The sequence below is a fragment of the Phacochoerus africanus genome, chromosome 11 (genome assembly GCF_016906955.1).
Source record: "Phacochoerus africanus isolate WHEZ1 chromosome 11, ROS_Pafr_v1, whole genome shotgun sequence".
NCBI classification, from domain to species: Eukaryota; Metazoa; Chordata; class Mammalia; order Artiodactyla; family Suidae; genus Phacochoerus; species Phacochoerus africanus.
The window spans coordinates 22,374,261-22,395,310 of record NC_062554.1 but is presented as its reverse complement, the minus strand read 5'-3'; the positions used below and the strand labels follow the sequence as shown (position 1 = coordinate 22,395,310).

Genomic DNA, 21,050 nt, shown 5'->3' with positions numbered 1-21,050 from the left:
AACATTAGTGAATCTGAACATTATTTGTGCAAAGCTACCAAATTCCGTTCCTAAGATTTTCAGTCCATGTTTCACACCACACATGCTGAAGCCATTCTCTGTGTTATTCGGTGCAGGCCCTCCTCCAGTTTGCGGCTGATTGGGTAAAGGCTCTGTTAAAATCTGTCTTCTTAATTCCCAGCTCGTTTGAAGAAATACTGATAATTTATAAAGACAGCATTCCCAAGAGTTTGAGAGAAATAATACTGTGTTTTATCTGTTCACAACCAGATCAGCTTTAAAAGCTATCCTGATACACTTGGCTAGTGCTTAGAAGAGGGAGGTTTATAGGTTCCTATAACACCTGAGAGAATGTTAAACATCATATGTGATTATCTTTTACAATGTCTGCACTGAAAAAAAAAATGAGATATGAATATTTGGCAAAATATACATTTTCCTTTAGAATACATTATAAGATTAAATCAAGCCAGATGCACACTCAAACATACGAAGACTAACACCTTGTTCCCTATTCTGTTGTCTTGGCTTAGATCTTCTTTTCATAACCTAAGATTTAGGTTACAGTAAGGGAGACATCAAGAGACTGTGGCGAGTCAGACACCTGGCTTAGAACTCTGTTGGGATTCTTGCTTTCTGGAGCTACAGTGTTGACTGCATGAAGGCTCTGGTCAACCTTAAGCAGCATGAAGTGAAAGCGAAGGGTGGTTTTTACTGATCACCTCATCTTATTTGGAGATTCACTAATGATAAAAACTGATCCTCGAGTTATTAAAAACTAGACTGTAAATAAATAATTAACTATTAGAGTCACAATTATAAAGAAAATAATATTTTAATGATATAAATAATGTTTAAATAATATACTTTTATAGTGTATTTGCTTTATTTTCATATTTTAAACTGCTCTTAGTAGTAATACTCCTATTAGAAACATTAATTGTGGAATAGTAGTTTGGAAAGTCCATGTTACAATAATTCTCAACCCTGAATATGTGCTTTTTAGTTTGGGATTTGTCATGAATAAATGATTAATACCTAACATTTAATTTAGGGTTTTCATTGATTTCCAAGCTCTCTTTCTTTTTTGAAGAGTTGTTTACAGATGTCCGTGGTGTCTTCACCTTCCTTTATTTCTTTTCCTTAGAGCATCCTTATTTAACCTATATTAATTGGTCAACACAGTGAGTCTGAGGATCTTTCGCTTTCTTTATGGCATCCTTTATCACAGGGCCTTCAGGGCCATTGCTGTTTTCTTTAATCTGTGCTTCACCTTCAGCCCATATTTCCTCTTAATTCATATTGTTGTAAATTGATTCTTCTTAGCGTCAACAAATCCTTTTTTTTCCCTACTCCATTTGATTTTTCATACAATCCTTATCCCTTTTCCATGTCTTTACTTTAGTGGAGACGGTTAAGAATGTAGTCAGACAGACCTGTATCCAAACTCTGTCTTGTCTTTTTGCTGGTGGTATGATCTTGGACAAGTTTATATATAGTTTAGTCTCAGTTACTCAATTTCCTTAACCACAAAATACAACTCTCCAAGGTCATTGCGAACTTTTAGAAACGAGGCACTTAGCACTGCCTTTGGTACTTGGTCTTCAGTGAACACTGGGCAGTCACGTGCACATGATTCCTTACCCATAACCCGTATGTTAGATGTATTTTCAGAATTGAGAATTTCAAGGATTTTTAAAAGTTTATGCACATTTAATGTATTCCATAAAATCTCTAGCAAGATATGAGGCAGCATTCTTAAACAAATAGATATTTCTGTAAGAAAATACTTCTGTCTAAACTTTTATGCAGAGGTATCAGCCTCCCCTTATTACCATCCCATCCATTCAAGTCAGGTAGTACCACCAAATGGGTTATGAAAAAACTCATTTTCGAGAATTTTGGAATTGTAGAGAGGGATTGAGATTCTGTAAAATAAAAAGAGATTCCTATTATTGTGAAATAAAAAATTATTCTCATTTGTACTATGTGGCTTTTTCTATATTTCCTAAACATGGGACCACAGACACTCTTTCTTACCTCTAGTACCACAACTTACTCCTCTCCCCAGATTTCTGCTGAGAATTAAGTGAGGGAATGAAATCAAGCTCTTTTTGTAGGAGTTTCTTCATTGGATACAGGAAATTCAGGTCACATTGATTTTTTTTTTTCATTTCTCTAAAATTTATTAGGATGTGAAGAGTATAACAATATCTGCAGAGAAAAAGACACTAAAATCATTAGTCTCCATTTCTTCCTTTGTGGTTAAAAGCTGTGTCCTCTTAAATATTTTAACTCAAAAGATACTTTAAAAAGATTTGTGGTTAGCTTTAATATACTGGCAGTTTTAGACTATGTACATTTTTTGTTTTATATAAATACATATAGGTTTTTAGAGAAAACCATGTATATGTATACTGTCTTACTGACTGGTTAGCATCGCTTTTTTTCTCCTTTTAATGAGCATCAGTATAGATTTTTCAGTTCATTCCTTTCTATTTGCTATTGATTTTGGAGATTTGCTATGAGAATAAAAGTAGTAACTAAACCACACTCCAGTAATACATAATTATTATTCAGAATTGAATCTAGTGGAGTTCCCATCGTGGCGCAGTGGTTAACGAATCCGACTAGGAACCATGAGGTTGCGGGTTCGGTCCCTGCCCTTGCTCAGAGGGTTAACGATCCGGCGTTGCCGTGAGCTGTGGTGTAGGTTGCAGACGTGGCTCGGATCCCGCGTTGCTGTGGCTCTGGTGTAGGCCAGTGGCTGCAGCTCCGATTCGACCCCTAGCCTGGGAACCTCCATATGCCGAGGGAGCGGCCCAAGAAATAGCAACAAAACAACAACAACAGCAACAACAAAGACAAAAAAAAAAAAAAGAATTGAATCTAGTATTTTTTTATTCTTTTTCAGTGTCCTACTGAAACCAAAGCAACATTTGGGGTCCACCTTAAAATAGTAGGAGACTGGACAGGTATGTAGAACAGAGAGTTTTAAGATGCATGCTTTGAAAATAATGGATCATACAATAATTTGAATGTGTTTGAGTAGTGAAACTACTGGCATGTGTAGAAATGTGTATGTGTTCTCAAAAAGTCATTTTGTTTTTCTTCTTTGCTTGTATAGTTTTGACATTCGTGTGCTTTTCATCTTATAAGATGTGTTTTTGGTGTTTGAAAACCTTGGATAAGAGTAATTGTTAGGGAGTTCCCATCGTGGCGCAGTGGTTAATGAATCCGACTAGGAACCATGAGGTTGCGGGTTCGGTCCCTGCCCTTGCTCAGTGGGTTAAGGATCCGGCATTGCCGTGAGCTGTGGTGTAGGTCACAGACGCGGCTCGGATCCCGCGTTGCTGTGGCTCTGGCATAGGCTGGGGGCTACAGCTCCGATTAGACCCCTAGCCTGGGAACCTCCATATGCCGCAGGAGCGGCCCAAGAAATAGCAAAAAGACAAAAAAAAAAGAGTAATTGTTAGTAATGTATTACTCACTTGTTGTAAATCATAGATTTCTACCTTCTTTTCAGAACACGGAGATGTTTTTTTTTTTAAAGAAACGTAATTTTGAAATTAGTGGTTGGTTTTATTTTCTAAATAATCAATACTTGGGATTGAAATCACAAGAATCTTCCAGTTCTTACATGACCTTTTTGTGGTATTATCTATATATATATATACCAACTCTACAATATTTTGAATAGTGGGCATTTATAATAGCAGGTCTATTGGTGATATTTTACTCATTTATTCAATAAATATTTTTATTATCTGAGAGAGGCATTCTATTAAGAGTTCTGAGTACATAAAATAAACATTATTCTTTCTTATATTCCCTAGGCCCAAAAGAGTGACTGACAAGTGAGTGCTAAGTAAATGTTAACTTGTTGGCTGGTTGTTTATGTTGGTTACTCGAAGGAAAGGATGCAGTTGTACATTAAAAATAATTTTTAATGGACTGTTAAACTAAGAGTTGATTTGTGAAAACTATAGGGAGTCAGAAAAAGGCAGATTCAGTGTAACCTAGGGCCATAAGAGAAGCCTCACAGGGAAAGACAGAATTTGACCTGAACCTTGAAAATCAGGCAGATGAAGAAGAAGGTCATTTAAGCGAAATCCACAACACTGTCAAAATTTAGGGAAGGTAATGATTAAACCATACTTGAGAAGGGTGAGTCAACCAGGCTAGCAAAAGCTAAGATACTGTTCTGGGGAGAAGCACGGAAAAACCATTTAAGGTTGCTGTGGTGAAAATCTTGAATGCCTTGACAAGATATTAGAACAACTTAGAGATGTTGAGGAACCTTTGAAGGCTTTGGAGCACCGTAATGCAAATGGTAGTGATAACTTGCTCATTGACTGGATTAGGCTGAAGGGAAGACTTATTGGCGGAGGAGAAGGAACCAGAGGAGGAGTGAGGTTGGACACTGGGGACTAGAAGGAATGTATTTTCAAGCACAGCTTAAGAAATTAGTACTGGAAGGGAGGAACTAATTTCTGTAAAACTCAGGAAAGGACAAGTTATTATGGAATAGGAAAGGGATATTTTAGGAAGGACAGTTGAAGGAGCTTATATTATACAGTTAAAAAATAATAATGTGTATAAAATTCTTTGTAGAAAGGACATTCAGCTTGGAATTGGAGAATTGAAGAAAATGGAGAAAATATGCACTGTAGGATTAAATGGCCAAACAATGAAATTAATCCAAAAATCTTTGAGCAGTAGTGACCTGTTTGGAATTATGAAAACTCAGGCTTAATCCACATTTTATTCATTTGATAGCATTCAAAAGAGACTATAATAGTCCATTGTTAGAAAAATACTGGAGTGGTGTGGAAATAATTCTCATGATAGGCCCAGTACTAGCTGATATAATATAAATTGTTTTGCACTGTTAGACAAAGAATGAGTGAAGTTTTTCTCTGGTGTGCATCTCAATATAGTAAAAATTAGCTTCAGTAATGGATGGTAATTGATAGAATTCTATATCTGAAGGGAGATAGCACAATGAAGTCATAATTTAATTCATCAGGATAAGCAGAAACTTCATCATGCCTTATTACTAGTTATTGTTACTGAGTTTCTTCATAAAATTATTGTCTATTGTCATTAGTTTATTAAAATATATTTTTATCTCGTCATTTGTTTTAATCTCCTGTAGTGGGAATACCTAACCATTTTAATTTTATTCTCCTGTGTCATTGAGGGAGAAACAAGACCATTCTTCTATTCAGAGAGTTCAGTTCCAGTTAGATGCTTTTCAATTAATAGACTTACTTGGTTGTTGACTTTAAGTATTTGTTGACTTTGGAAAATATGTCAAGTATTCATGAAAAGAACCACTAAATAATTCTACTGCTACTTGGCACTTCAGTTTAAAAGAAGTTTTAGCTGTCTTTAAAAAAGAATGGAATTATAATTATGAAAGGAAAAATGGGAATACCATTGCCGATATAAAAAATTATTGATTTTTTATTCTAAAAGAATTGATTATTAGGTATTACTCAGTAGGAAGAGCAATAGGTATAAAAATCCCAAAGAAGTTGAGTATCAGAGGTTTAGTTCTCTAAAGTGACATAGAAATATTTTACAAGTACTTTTTCTCCCCTGAAATATGTTCTCCTGGACAGGTCTAAAGAACAAGTTTAAGACCATTTCATAGTTTTAATACAAGGTTAATCAGCTACACTCAACTGTAGAGTGCCCCAGAAGCAAATGAAGCAGTTACATATAATATAGGACAAGGAGGAATCAAATTGCATATTTGTTGTCTAGCTTTTTATTTTAACCAGACCTCTAGTTGCATCTCCTAAGTATGTGAAAGACTCATTAAGTATAGAAGGCTCTTCAAAATTCTTAAACATGATACAGATATTTCCTTTAAAAAATTATGGTAGAGGGGTATAGCGAATTATCCGAGCAGATTTCTCTTTGAATTGAATTAATATTTTGTTGCATTTCTAGAGTCATACTTTCTGACTTAAAATATGTCGTCATATTTTGATTGCCAGTTGGCTTGATTATCATTCTAACTATTCAAAATGTCTTGTTACTTTCTTCATTAGCTATCACCACTATTGAATAATGTCTCAGAGTTACACCCGTTATGCCTGTTGGTTATTTTAATGATCTGAATAGCAACTTACTCTAGAGAGATTTGAGTTTTATTGCAAAATATTATATACCTAATATACATATGTAATTAATCCAAAAATCTTATCATTTTTTCATTCAATTATTAGTGGATTAATGATGATTGGATAAACACGCAAAAAGAGCTCTCTGCATGCATCTGCATCACATACTTTTCCTTGAAGCATGATTCAATTCCCATATTGTACATTGATAAATTTTCCAACAATCAAAGATTATGGTTAACTTAAAAAAAAGTGGGAGTTCCCTCATGGCTCAGAGGGTTAAAGATCCAGTATTGCCACTGCTGTGGCTCTGGTTACAGCTGTGGCTTAAATTTAGTTCCTGGCCCAGAAACTTTTACATGCCATGGGTGTGGCCAAAAATATATATATATATATAAATACGTAACACTTAAGGATTGAAGGTGGGAAAATAGACCATATAACATCGTGGATTTCCCTTGATAAAACAATATATTGATACTCACACTACAAGTAATCTTAGAGCTTTGGTATTTTAAGTATTTTTTTCATTTTGGGGAGCTTTTTCTAAATCGGATTATGACTTCTCTAAATTATAATGTTAGTATTTTCTAATGATGTGTTTTGGAGCAATTATGACATCCAACATATCTGTGAATGGCTTTTGGTTGTTACAAAAAAGCAAACCAATAAAAACACTCCTGTTGAAGGACATGGCAAAAGAAGAGATCTATAGTGACTAGAAATACTCTTGCTTCTAGGACTAGCAAATTATAACAGTTAGTCGTTTGAGGAAGGTGACATTTAAACAATTGTAATTTTGACTAAGAATCAAGTATTTGTTAAGCACTTACTCTGTGCCAGACACCGACCACACTGGTTTCTGGAGATACAGCTTTGATCAAAACAGACAAGGTCCCCGCTCTCACAGAGACTGTGTTCTAGTCAGTAGGGATCTTCAAGAAGCGGCACATAGTGTGTTAGATAGTGGTAAGTGCTATCAAGCAAAATAAAGCAAGGGAAGGGTGTAAGACAGATGGAGGGTGGCAGTGCTATCTTAGAGTGTTTAGTTATGGATTTTCTTTCCTTTTCTTTTTTTTTGTCTTTTTGCCTTTTCTAGGGCTGCTCCCTCAGCACATGGAGGTTCCCAGACTAGGGGTCGAATTGGAGCTGTAGCCTCCGGCCTACGCCAGAGCCACAGCAACGTAGGATCCGAGCCACGTCTGCGACCTACACCACAGCTCCCCGCAACACTGGATCCTTAACCCATTGAGCGAGGCCAGGGATCGAACGTGCAACCTCATGGTTCCTAGTCGGATTTGTTACCCACTGGGCCACGACGGGAACTCCTAGTTATGGATTTTCTGAATAGACATGTTAAGTAGATGAGGGAATAAGTCAGGTGGATTTCAAGAAGTGTGTTTAGGCAAAAGAAACAATAAGAGCAAAGTCCCTGAGGTGGGAATAATTTTGTATATTCAGGAAACTGCAAGGGGCCCGTGGGGCTGGAATCTGGACAGTGAGGGGGATAGTGCTGGGAAACGAGATCAGAGAGAGGAGTGGGGAGATCAGACTCTGTCGGCTATAGAAGGACTTGGATTTCAGTCTGATTGAGATAAAAGGCATGATTTTGAAGTCAACATCTGAATTATTTGTGGTCATGCAGATGACCTAGTGTTTGGCAAGCCAAGGTTATTTTTTCTAAGACAGTTTAGGGAGATGGAGAAAAAGATGATTCTCCTGAGCATTGTAGAAAACTCGTGGAAAAAAAAAAAAAGAAAACAGGTCAAACATTTTTGGTGGAGGGGGAAATGAATCCTCATTTTGAGACCTTGGTAGTGGTTCTCTCTCCTGCTTTATGGCCCCGGTTCATGGGTTCTAGTAGCCTCACCTGCATCCTGTGTCCCACCAGCTCTTATGGATATAGTAGCTTCCAGCACCTCTTTGGGTTTCTCCCCTATCTTGGATATGACTTCCCAGTTCTTACCTCACTTGAGTCACTAGTTTCCTATATCAGATTCCTCCCATTTAAATTATGTCGAGCCCTTCCTGGTTTTGGCTGGACACAGATTATTAAAGAAGGTCAGCAAATCCTCTCTGAATGGAGCACAGAATCACTGAGAGGATTGACAGATGGGACAGATAAGAGGAAGTGTAGAAACCCTGAAGCAGTCAAATGGACCAGTGAAAAGTGCACAGTATTGTTAGGACTGAGTACGTGGGACTGTTACAGGGAATAAAGTCTGACAAATACCCATGGACCAGATGTGACAGGCATTTGCAGACTTCAGTTTTATTCTAAATGTTATGGAGAACAATAGGAGAACTTCGATTAAGCTATGATTCATATTTCAAAATAGTAACTCTGGCAGCAATGTAGAGAATATGGAGGTGGGCAAGAATGGAAATTAAGGATGAGTTCAGAGAGTGCTTGCTGATGTTTGGACAAGAGAAAATACTGGTTATGCATAGGGTGATAGTAACCGGGTCTTGAGAAGTGGATACATTTTGAAGGTGTATCTGACAAGTTTTGTGGATGCATTGGAGGTGGGGTGTAAAAATACTAGGAATCAAAGGTAATTCCAAGGTTTTTAGTTTAATAAATAAATGGACAGCATTGCCACTTATAGAATAAGATAAAGAACACTGTGTCATATTGGGGGGGCAGAGTAGACATTCACAGTTCAGTTTTGTACATCTTATTTTATGTTTTTATTTAAAATTTTTTTTTTTCCCTTTTACGCTGCACCTGTGTCATATGGAAGTTCCAAAGCCAAGGGTTGAATTGGGATTGAACCTGCATCCTTATGGAGACTACATCCAGTCCTTAGCCTGCTGAGCCAAAATGGGAACTACCAGTTTTGCACTTTCTTTTTTTTTGTCTTTCGTCTTTTGAGGGCCGCACTCATGGCATATGGAGGTTCCCAGGCTAGGGGTCCAGTCGGAGCTGTTGCTGCTGGCCTATGCCATAGCCACAGCAACGCCAGATCTGAGCCACATCTGTGACCTACACCACAGCTCACGGCAACGCCAGATCCTTAACCCACTGAGGGAAGCCAGGGATCGAACCCACAGCCTCATGGTTCCTAGTCAGATTCATTTCTGCTACGCCACGACAGGAACTCTCAAGTTTTTTACATTTTAAATTTGAGATGCCTCTTAGACTTCCAGGAAGTCATATTGAATAGGCCTTTGCATATGTGAGTCCAGAGGTCAAGGAGTGGTCTAGGCTGTAATCTGAATTTGGGAATCACTATCATCATGGATTTAAAGCCTTGAAGCAGATGGGATCACCCAGGGCAATAATTCTCAATTGTGTGAGGTCCAACACCTTGTTTTATGACATTTTTATATGCCCACTTTACATTTTTAAAATGTAATTTACAGGTACTTTATACACAAAATAATTTATAAAAAAATCAATATAATGTCCTAACCTTAGTATAAGGGAGCTATGTGGATAATTTATAGTAAATTACATTCCGTATTTAAGTTCAGCATTTACATTTAGTATTTAAAATTTCAAGCATGACTATACTTGAAGTCATAACTAGGTGACTTGTACCCACGTAGAGAGTGATCGTGAATATGACAGTTCTAAAAGGAGGCTCCTGATACAGTTCAAATACCGTGAGCACTAGTTCTTTTATGATGTGTTTCTCCAAAATGAAGAGCATATTTTGGTTAAGTTGTAGACACAATAGAATACAATATTATTTCAGTTTACATGGTGGTTGCAATCCTAGAAATCGCAGTGCATGTTTTAATGGTGCAAAAATTTTGCCTTTTTTATAATTATAAGTGAGTTTTTCATCTACATGGCTGTCCAGCCAGTCACTGGAAAAGCATGCAGAAGCCAGACAGTTCCTCGTGGCTCAGTATTCTCTACAACATTGCAGAGTGGCTGCTCTCTCTGACCCCTCCTCTCTAAACCCCCGTAACGACTTGTTATTATGATGAGAACCAAATTGCCTCCACAAGCTCTCAAAACTGCCTCTAAGAGGTGGCGCTGTCCCATCCAAAGTGACCAATTTAAGGAATGTGTCTATAGAGAGAAGAACTCTTACAGAGGGCTGAGCCCTGAGACATCTCTACAAGTAGAGCTCAGCAAAGGTGACTATGCAGGAGGGACCACCGAGGTGGGAGAGGGATCAGGCAAGCCTGTGTCCTGGACACCACAGGACACTGTTTCAAAAAAGAGGAATGGATCCATTGAAACAAATGTTGCTGAAAAGTGGAGTAGAATAAGGGCTGAGCTAATAACCTTAGGAATCATGTTTTTGATAGAATGGTGGGAACAGAAGCCTGACTGTGGTCATTTCAAGAGATAATAAGAGTAAGAGAAGATTTGGAGATGGTTAGGTATAGACAAATCCGATAGTGTGTTGGGACCGGCTCTTATGAACTCACTGGATTTTCAAGTGCTTCTTTTCCAACTCTACACTCGGTGAAGTTTGATAGCTTTAAATTATCTACAAGCTGAGTATCTGTTCCCTAGAAATTGACAAACACCATAAAGTGGGCATTAAAGCTTTTTTATGAACCTGGCTGTTAAGTATTTGCCAAAGTGCTAGTGGACAGATTCTGAGGCATTTGTACATAAAATGAAGTTAAGAAAAATTGAGAAGTGGCTAAAGAGAGAGGATATAGGGACAAGGCAGATATACATTTAGAGTACACATACAGTAAATATCTACATGCATTTTTATATATTTATATATACATACACAAATATGTAATGTGAACTATTGCATTGATGTACATCTGGGAACAATACAAATAATAAGAATGAAGTAGAGATGGAAACGTCGATGGTGTTGAAGAGATGGAGAGTCTGATTACAGGAGCAAAGTCCACGAGGGTCTCCTAATGGATTCCAGAAGGACTGGATTCCAGTGTACACGTGGAGGAGTTGACCTCACACCTGGCATCTGGGCAGTTCACGCTCTGTAGGAAGACAGAAGACATGGTTCTAGAGAATGGCCGCAGATTGGCTGGTGGACTTGGAGTGCAAGGAATGGGAATTCTCTTCTGATTCCTTCTGTCCTCTTGGTGGAATAAATAGGAAGATGATCATGGAGAATGGGGAGATCCCACTGGATTTTATGGAGACGGAAGAAGGTGTCATGTATCATTTGAAACAGCAAATTGATGAGTGAAGCATGGTGGCCCTTCTGAGTTGTGCCAAGAGGCCTACGGAGATACGTAGTCCAAAATTTAAAGTGAAACAAGTCGAAACAATTGTGAGATTTTTCCTGGCCAGGTCCACTTCTTCATATTAGCTCTTGAACAGCTGGGGAGCCGTATTTAAGCAGCATTGGTCCACTCCTAATTAAATTCACTGTGGCTGTCACCTTCAATCCATCCTCTGCCCTGTAACCATAGAAACTTCAAAGCATGAATCAAATTAAATCCCTGCTTTTGCTTCAAACACATTAATAGCTTCCCATTGCTCCTAGGATAAGCAAAAACTGCTTTATGCCTAGAGTTGGCCTAGAAGGGCCTCCTTGCTCCGGCCCTGACCTACCTCTCATATTGATTCAATGCGTTTCTTTTTTGCACAGCAGCACCACTGGCTTTTCTGTTACTTTTTTCCCTTGGCTTCCTCCACCCTATATACATCTTGATGCCTATGTCCACAGGACTCTCTACCACTCCTTCCCACCCCTGCTTGTGCACCTGGGACCTTCAAATCGTAGCTCCGGAGCCGCTTCCTCTGAGGAGCCTTCTAAACACCACAGTTTTATGTGTTGTTTCTTATATGCTGACATCACTGTATTTCTTTCTTTCTTTTTCTGCTGCTTTGGCTGCCTGGCAGTATATGAAGCTCCCAGGCCAGGGTTCAGATCTGAGCCACAGTCACAAACTAAGCCGCAGCTGCGACACTGGATCCTTAACCCACTGTGCCAGGCCAGGCATTGAACCCCGCCTCCCAGCGCTCCCAAGACACTGCTGATCCTGTTGCACCACCGTGGGAGCTCCCTATATTTCTTTTCTTGAGAGCACTTATTCTTATCCCCATGGGTAACTATATGCTCAAAGTGTGATTGTTGGTGAAACAAGTTTTCTCCGATATACATAAGCATTATCGTGATAGGAACCTGTATCTCTGCTTGCTGACCATTGTACTCAAGGGCCCATTAAAACAGTTGTTCCTAGTAAATGTAAATATGTGATAAGTGAAGAGAGGAAGGAAGGGAGGGAGGGAAGAAGGGAGGAGGGAGGGAGGGAGGAAGGAAGGAAGAGAGGGAGGGTGGGAGGGCGAGAAATCTCATAGGCGAGCAGGCAGATGTATCCTGTGCATTACTGAAAAATCACAAGCAAGGGGAGCAGGGCTCAGACGTGACGTAATACTGTGTCCACCGAAATGGAGGCTGCAGATGCATGGGGAGGGAGACTGGGGAGCCTTTCCAGGCCAAGGCGAGTATTAGGGATAAGTAAGACTTGTCTAGAGTAGGAGATTGTTCCCGAGAGAAAAATAGCTTGCATAATAGCTCAAAGGGATGCATTATCATGGAATGTCAGGCAAATGTCATGCTGCTGGAAGGCAGGCGGAGGTTGTATCCAGAGATCATGTCATGGTGGCGCTTGCAGGAATTCTTAAGAAGCGTGGTCTTTTTGTCCCCTAAAGGTGAAAAGCTGAAAGGTTTTTAAACAGGAACTGAAATCAGATGTGTACTTTAGATGGGTCACCCTGCTGGTATTGTACAGATTGGAAAGGAGAAAGACCACGTGAGAAGCAGTCACCAAATTAAAGATTTGTCATCATGTCAAGGAAGCTGAGGAGCACTAAGTTCTGCAGAGAATGAGCTAAGGTGGCCAAAGAAATGGGGCTGAACAATAACTGTGAGAGGGGATTACTGCCAACATTATAAAAATCATCATTTTGAGAAAATGTGAGGGAGAGGTCTGGGGATGGTACAGATTGCTGAGAATTACTGAGTAAAGCTGAGACCACTAAGTAGAGTCAGTGTACAAAGAGAAATAGGCTTATTTCTAAATTCTCTCAGAGTTCTGAGAGTGATTGAATTTATACCGATCTGACCTGTTACTAGCAGTTGCGTATGCAGTTGTGTGTGTATCTACCTAGGCAGATGTGGACAGGATGAGGATTAACATATTATGTCCTAAAGTCTGTTATTTGTGAAATGAAACACTACAACTCTATCCTCATGTGAGTCTATGTGGAAATCATTGACAATTAGTTAATTTAATGGAATTTAACATAACTCATTTGCTATCATAATATAATAAATCATTTCACAAATATGAACTGCAGTTAAATTCCATATTTCTTAGTCTCAGAATTTCAAGGAAACTTTTCTGTGAGGGAAATGAGACATTTGTATTACTGCTTAAATGCCCATCTGTTCTCAGGAGAGAGGATAAATTGTTTTCCCCTTGGTTTCTCAGTTTATGAACATGAAATCTATGCTGTCGTTTTTCAGTAGATGACAGCTCACTTATAATGCCACAGAAAATAGAGAGACTGCTTAGGAAATGATTGGAATTCACTCCTCGTTACGTTTTATTCCAGTTCACTCATTTTACAACCCCAAAGATAAGGAAAGCACAAAATTTTTGTTTTCTGTCCAATTAAAAAATGCTACTTTTTATTTTTGAAAATAATCAAATTATAAAGTTTCTGGATTGAAAGAGATTTTTTTTAGCGAAGTGGTTTGTCTGCATGGATATTTATTATAAACTGTCTCATTCTTAAGTTTGGATTCTCTATTATTTACTATGTTATGCTTGATTTTACTATATAGTTAGTATTAAGGAAAATAAGAATAGTGAGGAATTTTCTTGGTAACATAATATCTTAAGCAATGTCAAAAATATGACAGTCACGAACTGGGTGGTCAAGAAGGAATATGTTATTTTGCCAAATCAGTCTAGTGGTAATGGACTAAATAATCTCAAAGCCAAAGACAGGGATTTTTGTGCTGTTGTCATTATCCTGAGGAACATTTTTAAGTAATCATTCATTTGATGTAATTGCTAAGTACTTTATAAAGGAAACTAAATGAGTGTAGTTCCTGTTCCCTAAACAGATTGTAATTTTTAATTTTAAGCCTAACTGTAACTCTAATCATGCAGTGCTCTTTACTTTCATCCAAATGAACACACCTAAGACATTAAGTATGCTCATACCAAAGGACCGTACTTATCTTCTGTGGATTCGAAGCCCATCAAGTAAGAGAACATTGAGGGGAAAAAGGCTAATAAAAATGCTCTTGCTTTTATTATGATTTTTGAACTTTAGCAAAGGAGGAGGGCGGGATTTCATAAACAGATATAAATAGAAAGGGGAGACTAAACTCTTCCATGAAATCAAAATTTAAAAAAATTTGGAGATGACAATAAAATAATGGACATTCAATACTAGGAAACCCCAAGAAATGTACCTGGACTGAGTAGTAGAATAGATAATAGAGTTAAGTGAAGAAAAGTTAAAATGGCCTGTGGCCATGTGATGAAGAGCTTACGAATAGAAGGAAATCTTATTTTTTGGCACTGTCTTGAGAAACCAGTAAAATGTCTTGGGATGTAGCTACCAACATAATTAGAAAGGAAGGGAAAGGAGAGAAGATCCACAAGAAAACTTTGCAGATCCCAATGTCTCTAGTGACAATACCTAGAAGAAAGTTATGCCTTTGATTGGAGCAAGTAAAAAAATACGTTTTCAGAGTTAGACTGTCCTTCAAGAATAGTCAAGTGATTTGTCCTGTCTTTCTTCTCCTTCTGATTTGTGATGTATTCCTCTGACAATAGGCTTTCACAATATCACTGAAAACCTTTTGTTGCTGCTGCAGTGGGTAGATTGTTCGGTGGTGGTGTGGAATAGTGTGTCTTTGCTGGTTGAGATGTACTACTCAACCACACAGATGTCCAGCGTTGGCAGCAAGCATGATGGAAAAGACAGCCAGGGTTAGAATGCAATCCCAATAAAAATGGGAATTTATCTCTGTTCTTTTTTTCAGGCCTGGGAATGAATGTGCATAAATGAAGACTCCTATTTTTTTCTTTTGCCACAGAGCAGAAAAGGAGGAAACATTTTCCAAATCATCTCTTAAAAGAGATTCTTAGTTGTCTTTATTATATATTGTACTTTCTTGTTGATTTAGCTAGAGAAGTTGGCCTTTATAATGTAAACTTCTTTTTTGAGGGGAGCACACATAGCATACGGAAGTTCCCAGGTCAGGGATTGAACCTGTGCCACGGCAGTGACCTGAGCCATAGCAGTGACCTGAGCCACTGCTGTGACAGTACTAGATCCTTAACTGTTGACCAGGGAACTCCTTTAAACTTCTAACAAAAATTTTCCTAAGCCCATCAAAGGCATCCACTGGGGTTGCTATTTTTTCCACATTAAGAAGTCACAGAGGGAAAAAAATGATATAACTTTAATGAGAATTGAGAATCAAGTGATATAAAGAAAATTAAAGACTTTTTTTTTTAAAGAATAGAATATTTAAGAGAGACATGAAGTTTTTCTAGCTTTATAGGCAAAATATTTAAAACTCTTAATTCTTCCCCCCAAAATTTATAACTTTAATAGAATGTCCATTAAAATCAGATCTCAAGATCAAACATAATATTATTTGAAGAAAACTGAGTAACAAGAAAATCTAGAAAAATTTGAATAAGACTGACTCTATTAAAACATTAAGTGAAATGGACTTTACAAACTAAGAACTAAATAACATGCCTTGGAACATGAAGCTATTAAGCTGCTAAGTTGAGATTTGATTTCAGGCTCCTCTTATGGTAAAGCATGTATAACTTATCACACCACCTACTGTAAAGTTCAAGTAGTATGAGGGCTGTGGTACTAGGGTAAAAGTGACAAGAAGTGTATTAGCAAAGGAAAATAGCCTAGAAATAGACCCTTTAATTACAAGAAAATACATCTCTTCTGATAAATGAAGCGCCACAGATCAATATAAAGTGTTAGTTTATAAATAGTCGAACCATTTGGCACTTAACTATTAAAAACATTAAATCTTTACTTCATACGCCTAAAAAATACTTCTAGATAGGTGAAGTACGGTAACATAAAAAAATTAATCTGTAGAGGCATCAGAAGAAAATACAGAAATTAAACTCTCCATATGAAAGGCCAACCTAGGGTAGAAGAAGTCACACAGACAATGAAGTAGATTTAATGACATAAAATTTTTAAAATCATGCCAAAATTAAAAGATAATTAAACAACAACCAAAAAATCACTTATATATGCAGTAATACATATACATAACTCTTTATACATATATAAAGAGTTCCTTTAGTTCAATAAGAAATAAGCTGAAAAAAGAAATGGATAAACTATGTGAACAGAATAAATCATGACAGTCAAATAGATGTTAATTAGAATAACTATAATACTATATTTTACCTATCAGTTAAAGATTTTCTTTATTAAGAAATATGCCTTTATTAAGATAATATCTATTGCTAGTGAGGATGCAAAATATTGACACTTTATGCTAAAGGATATATAATTGTTTAAGACAATGTAACTTATTCTGCCATGGGAAATTAGAAAATTTATGTAGGTATAATGAGTTGCATTTGAAAAATGGAGCTTAAAGTAGGAGCTTTCTAGGCAGAAAGGGGCACTGCAGGAAGAAAGAACACATTGCCATAAAAGGCATATTGTCATTAGCAAACAATAAGATGTTAATGCAGCTGAGCTCAGAGTTTATAGTTAGAAATATTAGGAGATAAGGCTGTACAGATATGTAGGAGACGGTTTTTTGTTTTTTGCTTTTTTTGCTTTTTAGGGCCACACTTGCAGCATATGAAGTTCCCAGGCTAGAGGTCTAATTGGAGCTGCAGCTGCATGCCTACACCACAGCCACAGTAATAGGAGATCTGAGCCACATCTGCAACCTGCACCACAGCTCACAGCAACACCAGATCTTTAACCCACTGAGTGAGGCCAGGGATCAAACCTGTGTCCTCATGGATACTAGCCAGTTTTGTTACCGCTGAGCTGCAACAGGAACTCACTGTAGGAGACAATTTCTTTAAAGAATATTGAATACCAAGACAAACAAATTGAATCTAATTCTATCCACAAGAGATTAAGAATCTCTCTTCCAGTACCTATTACCATGCTGAAACAAAAGTAAAAATTATTACCGGTAGGCATAATTTGTGAAGGCCTCTTCAAAGAATGGGAATCTGAGTTGGCCCTGAAATCTTGGACAGGGTTTGATTAAAGGGGGGACAAGCAGTCCTGGCATGGGGAATGCACATGCAGAAGAAAACCAGAGATGTGAGGGGGAAGGAACCCAGACCTATCCAATGAAACAACCTCATGGAGGAAACAAATTCATGCATTTGCTTGTTGCTCTTCCCTAATCCATCATTTCTTTGGCTTGTTCTTTGACCAGGAGGTCCTGTATTTAAAAACAGAGAAGACTCCCTTTGCAGGGTTGGTTTTGGTAGGTTTCAAAGGACCATATATTTTCCAGGGTATTAGGTGTGAACTTCACAAAAACATAAAAAAAAAAACAAAACAAACCCTCCAGTTTCTTTGGATCTTGAACAAAATTGCCTTTTCCTTCTTGAATATGTACCCAGGGGGTATTGAGAGTTTGTGCAGAAAGCAGGGTCTGAATTAGTATCAAGCTGAGGCTTGATCACTTTGAGGTGTTTCTTTTGTTGAATGCCAACATTGTCAAAAAAGTGCATTTGCTGTGACAAATGAAAAGAAAACATTTTTCCTTAAGAGGCAGATTGTGAAAAGCTTAGTAGCGATAATGTGCGCATCCAAAAATGCCTCCCTTACTTGCTTTCGCTTTCCTTGAACCTCTGGTTCTTTTTCCTCACTCTGTCAATTTTTGTAGTTTAGCTTCAGTGACAACAGGAGAGAATTTATATTTTATAAGAAAGCCAGTTGTAGACATTGATGCATTGATGTATTTAGAGGCAGTTTTTTCAAAAGCTACTTTTGACTTCTTTTTTTTTAAAAAAATAGTATGTTTAACAAGTAGGAATTAGAGTAATAAGTATTAAAAAGGAATAGACTTTTATCACTAGGCTTGCTCTGAAAATAAAAGGATCCATTAAATAGTTTTCCTTTGTGTAATATTGCATTGCCTACCCTCAGGCCCTACACTTTTGAAAATAGCAGGTATACCAGATTGTATATGAACTCGCTGCATTTTTCTGTTATTATGTAATCCTTAGGTAAGAAGAAAATAAAGGAGGAAGGAGGGAGAAAGGGGAGTAGAGTATTTTGTCTTTTGAAAATGATGTAGTGGAAAGAACACTGGGCTGTGAGTTTTGGGGGGGGGCTGTTTTTTGCTTCTGTTTTTTTGGGGGGGAGAGGGGGGGTTGCTTTGTTTTGTTTTGTTTTGATCTCTTTGCCTTTTGCTAGCCATAGGGCCCTGGGCCGGTGTGTCAACCAGTCTGGTTTTCAGTTTTCTCACCTACAACGTGTTGCATTGATGAAATTTTCTCATTTCCCAGCTCATTGATGATGCAAAGCTGTGTGATTGTTTTTAGAGAAATGTATCTTACCATGAGGATAATTTAATTCCACAGAAAGTAGGAATGATAATAAATTCACTGGGGGGAGGGTTGAGACGATCTCACAGGGAATATTGTGGAGGATAAATGCCAAGCATGGGACTTTTAGTTTTGTTTTCTTTCTAGCTCCTATTAGGGTTCATCGTCATTGAATTAGCTCTGGTTGTGTATATTGCGCTTTGTGTTCACATCTTCTGAGTTGCAGGTGTGGACTTGTCCCCCCAGGATAAGACAAGATTTTTTTTTTTTTTAATATTCCTTTGACATTGGCCTTATTATCTGTGGAGAAGGTAGTTTTATATAACCAGGGCATGCAGCTGATTATATTTTTCTTCGAGAACTGCAGTCCATTTCCATGTGAATTTTACCAACAGGAGATTTGTCTATTTCTTTAATAGGAAAATATTCTTGCTCTGCAACTAGATTTCCTGATTTCTCTAAAATAGTGTTAATTTGAATGCCTTTGATGTTGCTTCGAAAGCAATATTTTAAATAGAAACTATTGTTATTCAATACTGGTTACCATGGTAATAAAGAACAGTCACTTGATTTAAACTTTTCAGAAAAGGAAAATTTATACTCAGTCTTTCTGCTTGGTGTGCTAGTCCTCTAAGTCTGCCCTTTAACTCTCATTTTTGAAGTAATTTGTTTTTTTCTAAAATTAGTGTGCATATTTCTTTCCTCAGGAAAATAAAACATTAAATTTTGACAAACCATTAATTTCTTTGAATCCCTAGGAGAACAGCTTTGCTTTTCTTCAGTAAGTAATTTTGTAATTATATTCTAAATTAATTTTCAAGTTGATAGGGGGAGGAAAACTTTTTCCTTCTTCCCTTCTATGTTCTTTGGTTGGCCTACTAATTAATTGACATAAACAGATTAACAAGGAAAAAAAATGTAATTTCATATGTATGGGAACCCCCAAAATATAGGGGTCCCTGGCAGTCAGGCAGCTGAGGCTTATATATCATCCTGAGCTAAGGAGAAACCAGACAGTTCAAATTTGGGGGAACTAAACATTGACTTTAAGGTGACACTATTTTTGAGGAACCAAAACGTTATTACCAGTGACACTGCCTCAGAGGAAGTTAACAGAGTTTTGGCTTTAGTCTCTGTCACCGTGGGTGGGCCTGTGGGTCTTTGAATCCAGCCGAATTCCAGAATGCATGCCTTGAATAAATGTATTTAGCCAGAATACATCAGAATCCCCTTATCAAAATAATCTCCTTTTTCTCCCTCCTTTATGTATTTTTTTTCCTTAATCTACTCTTGGTTTTTAGTACTTGCAGGTAAAAGAAACATTCTTCATGTTTTATTGTTAGTCTTAAATTCACCTCTTCATCCGTGACATTGCTGCTGCTGCTGCTTCTTTTTTTTTCTTTTTGTTTTTTTGCTATGATTGCTTCTTCTTTAACTCCAATAGGTAGACTCCACTCTTTTGTATTTGTGTAAAAATTGCTAAAGTGTACCTTCTACATACTTGTGTGTTAAATTATCATCACTGTACATAGTTTCCGTAAAATAATGAAAACTTTAATGTAGATGCTGATTCATCATCAACAGATGTGAGCATTTTCATGTGTTCACTGAAATTATTGCTTCCAGGGTGGTTGGCAGATATTGACAAACATTTTGTTTGTTGCATATTCATCACCAACTTCCTTGAAAAAGAAAACTAGTTAGTATATACTTTTTAAATTCATAATTATCTTTTCTTAGCTTAATACTATTGAAATGATTTGTTACATTTCATTAAAAAGGACAAAAACACTATAGTAAGAGTGTTCAGGCTACTCTGTACATTTTAGAGTGTTTAACCTCTGTTTCCTATACATTTCTCATATCAGCTTATACTATCATTTTCTGTATTTCCCACTGATGTTGTCACAGCTTCATGGCTGTGTGCATCTCATGGACTACAGCATGGGCCATGGTGCAGCTGGCTGGTATACCCCTTGTTTATTTCTCCTACCATCAGCCCAAGCTTGTCTCACGGTATGGCTATCTCAGGGCGTTTCTGAGAGCATTTCTTTTTCACAGTGAGCATCTGTACTGGCAGTGAAGGTGTTAGTTACCTTTCCTCTGGAAAGATCTGGAAAGGAATGGATTCATTCTGACTTAAATCCACACACGTGCATCTTCCTCAATATTAGCCAAGAACATGGACGATCTTTAAATACCAAGTGGAAGTCAATTAAGCTCGCCTCTTGCAGGTTGGGTTCACCAGAAACGAACTCTGTGAAGTAATTGGTAAATATTAAATGCTCGTAAGGGTTAACACCTGTGAATGGAAGAGGAGGGCAGTGGGATTGGGTCAAAGAAGTTCCCAGAAACGCCATGTCATCTCTACAAAGCCTCAGCCAAAGTGTGGGAAGCTCTGGTGCATATATTGCC

At 37.6% G+C, this 21,050-nt stretch overlaps 1 protein-coding gene across 3 annotated transcripts in view; it reads left to right on the top strand.

Moving 5' to 3' along the window:
• NOX4 (NADPH oxidase 4) overlaps positions 1-21,050 on the top strand; it is a 148,185-nt gene that overhangs the window by 83,851 nt on the left and 43,284 nt on the right. For all 3 annotated transcript variants that reach the window (XM_047753098.1, XM_047753095.1, XM_047753097.1), the window contains exon 12: positions 2,915-2,975. In XM_047753098.1, the coding sequence (XP_047609054.1) occupies positions 2,915-2,975 (61 nt within the window). The remainder of the gene's footprint in view (positions 1-2,914; positions 2,976-21,050) is intronic.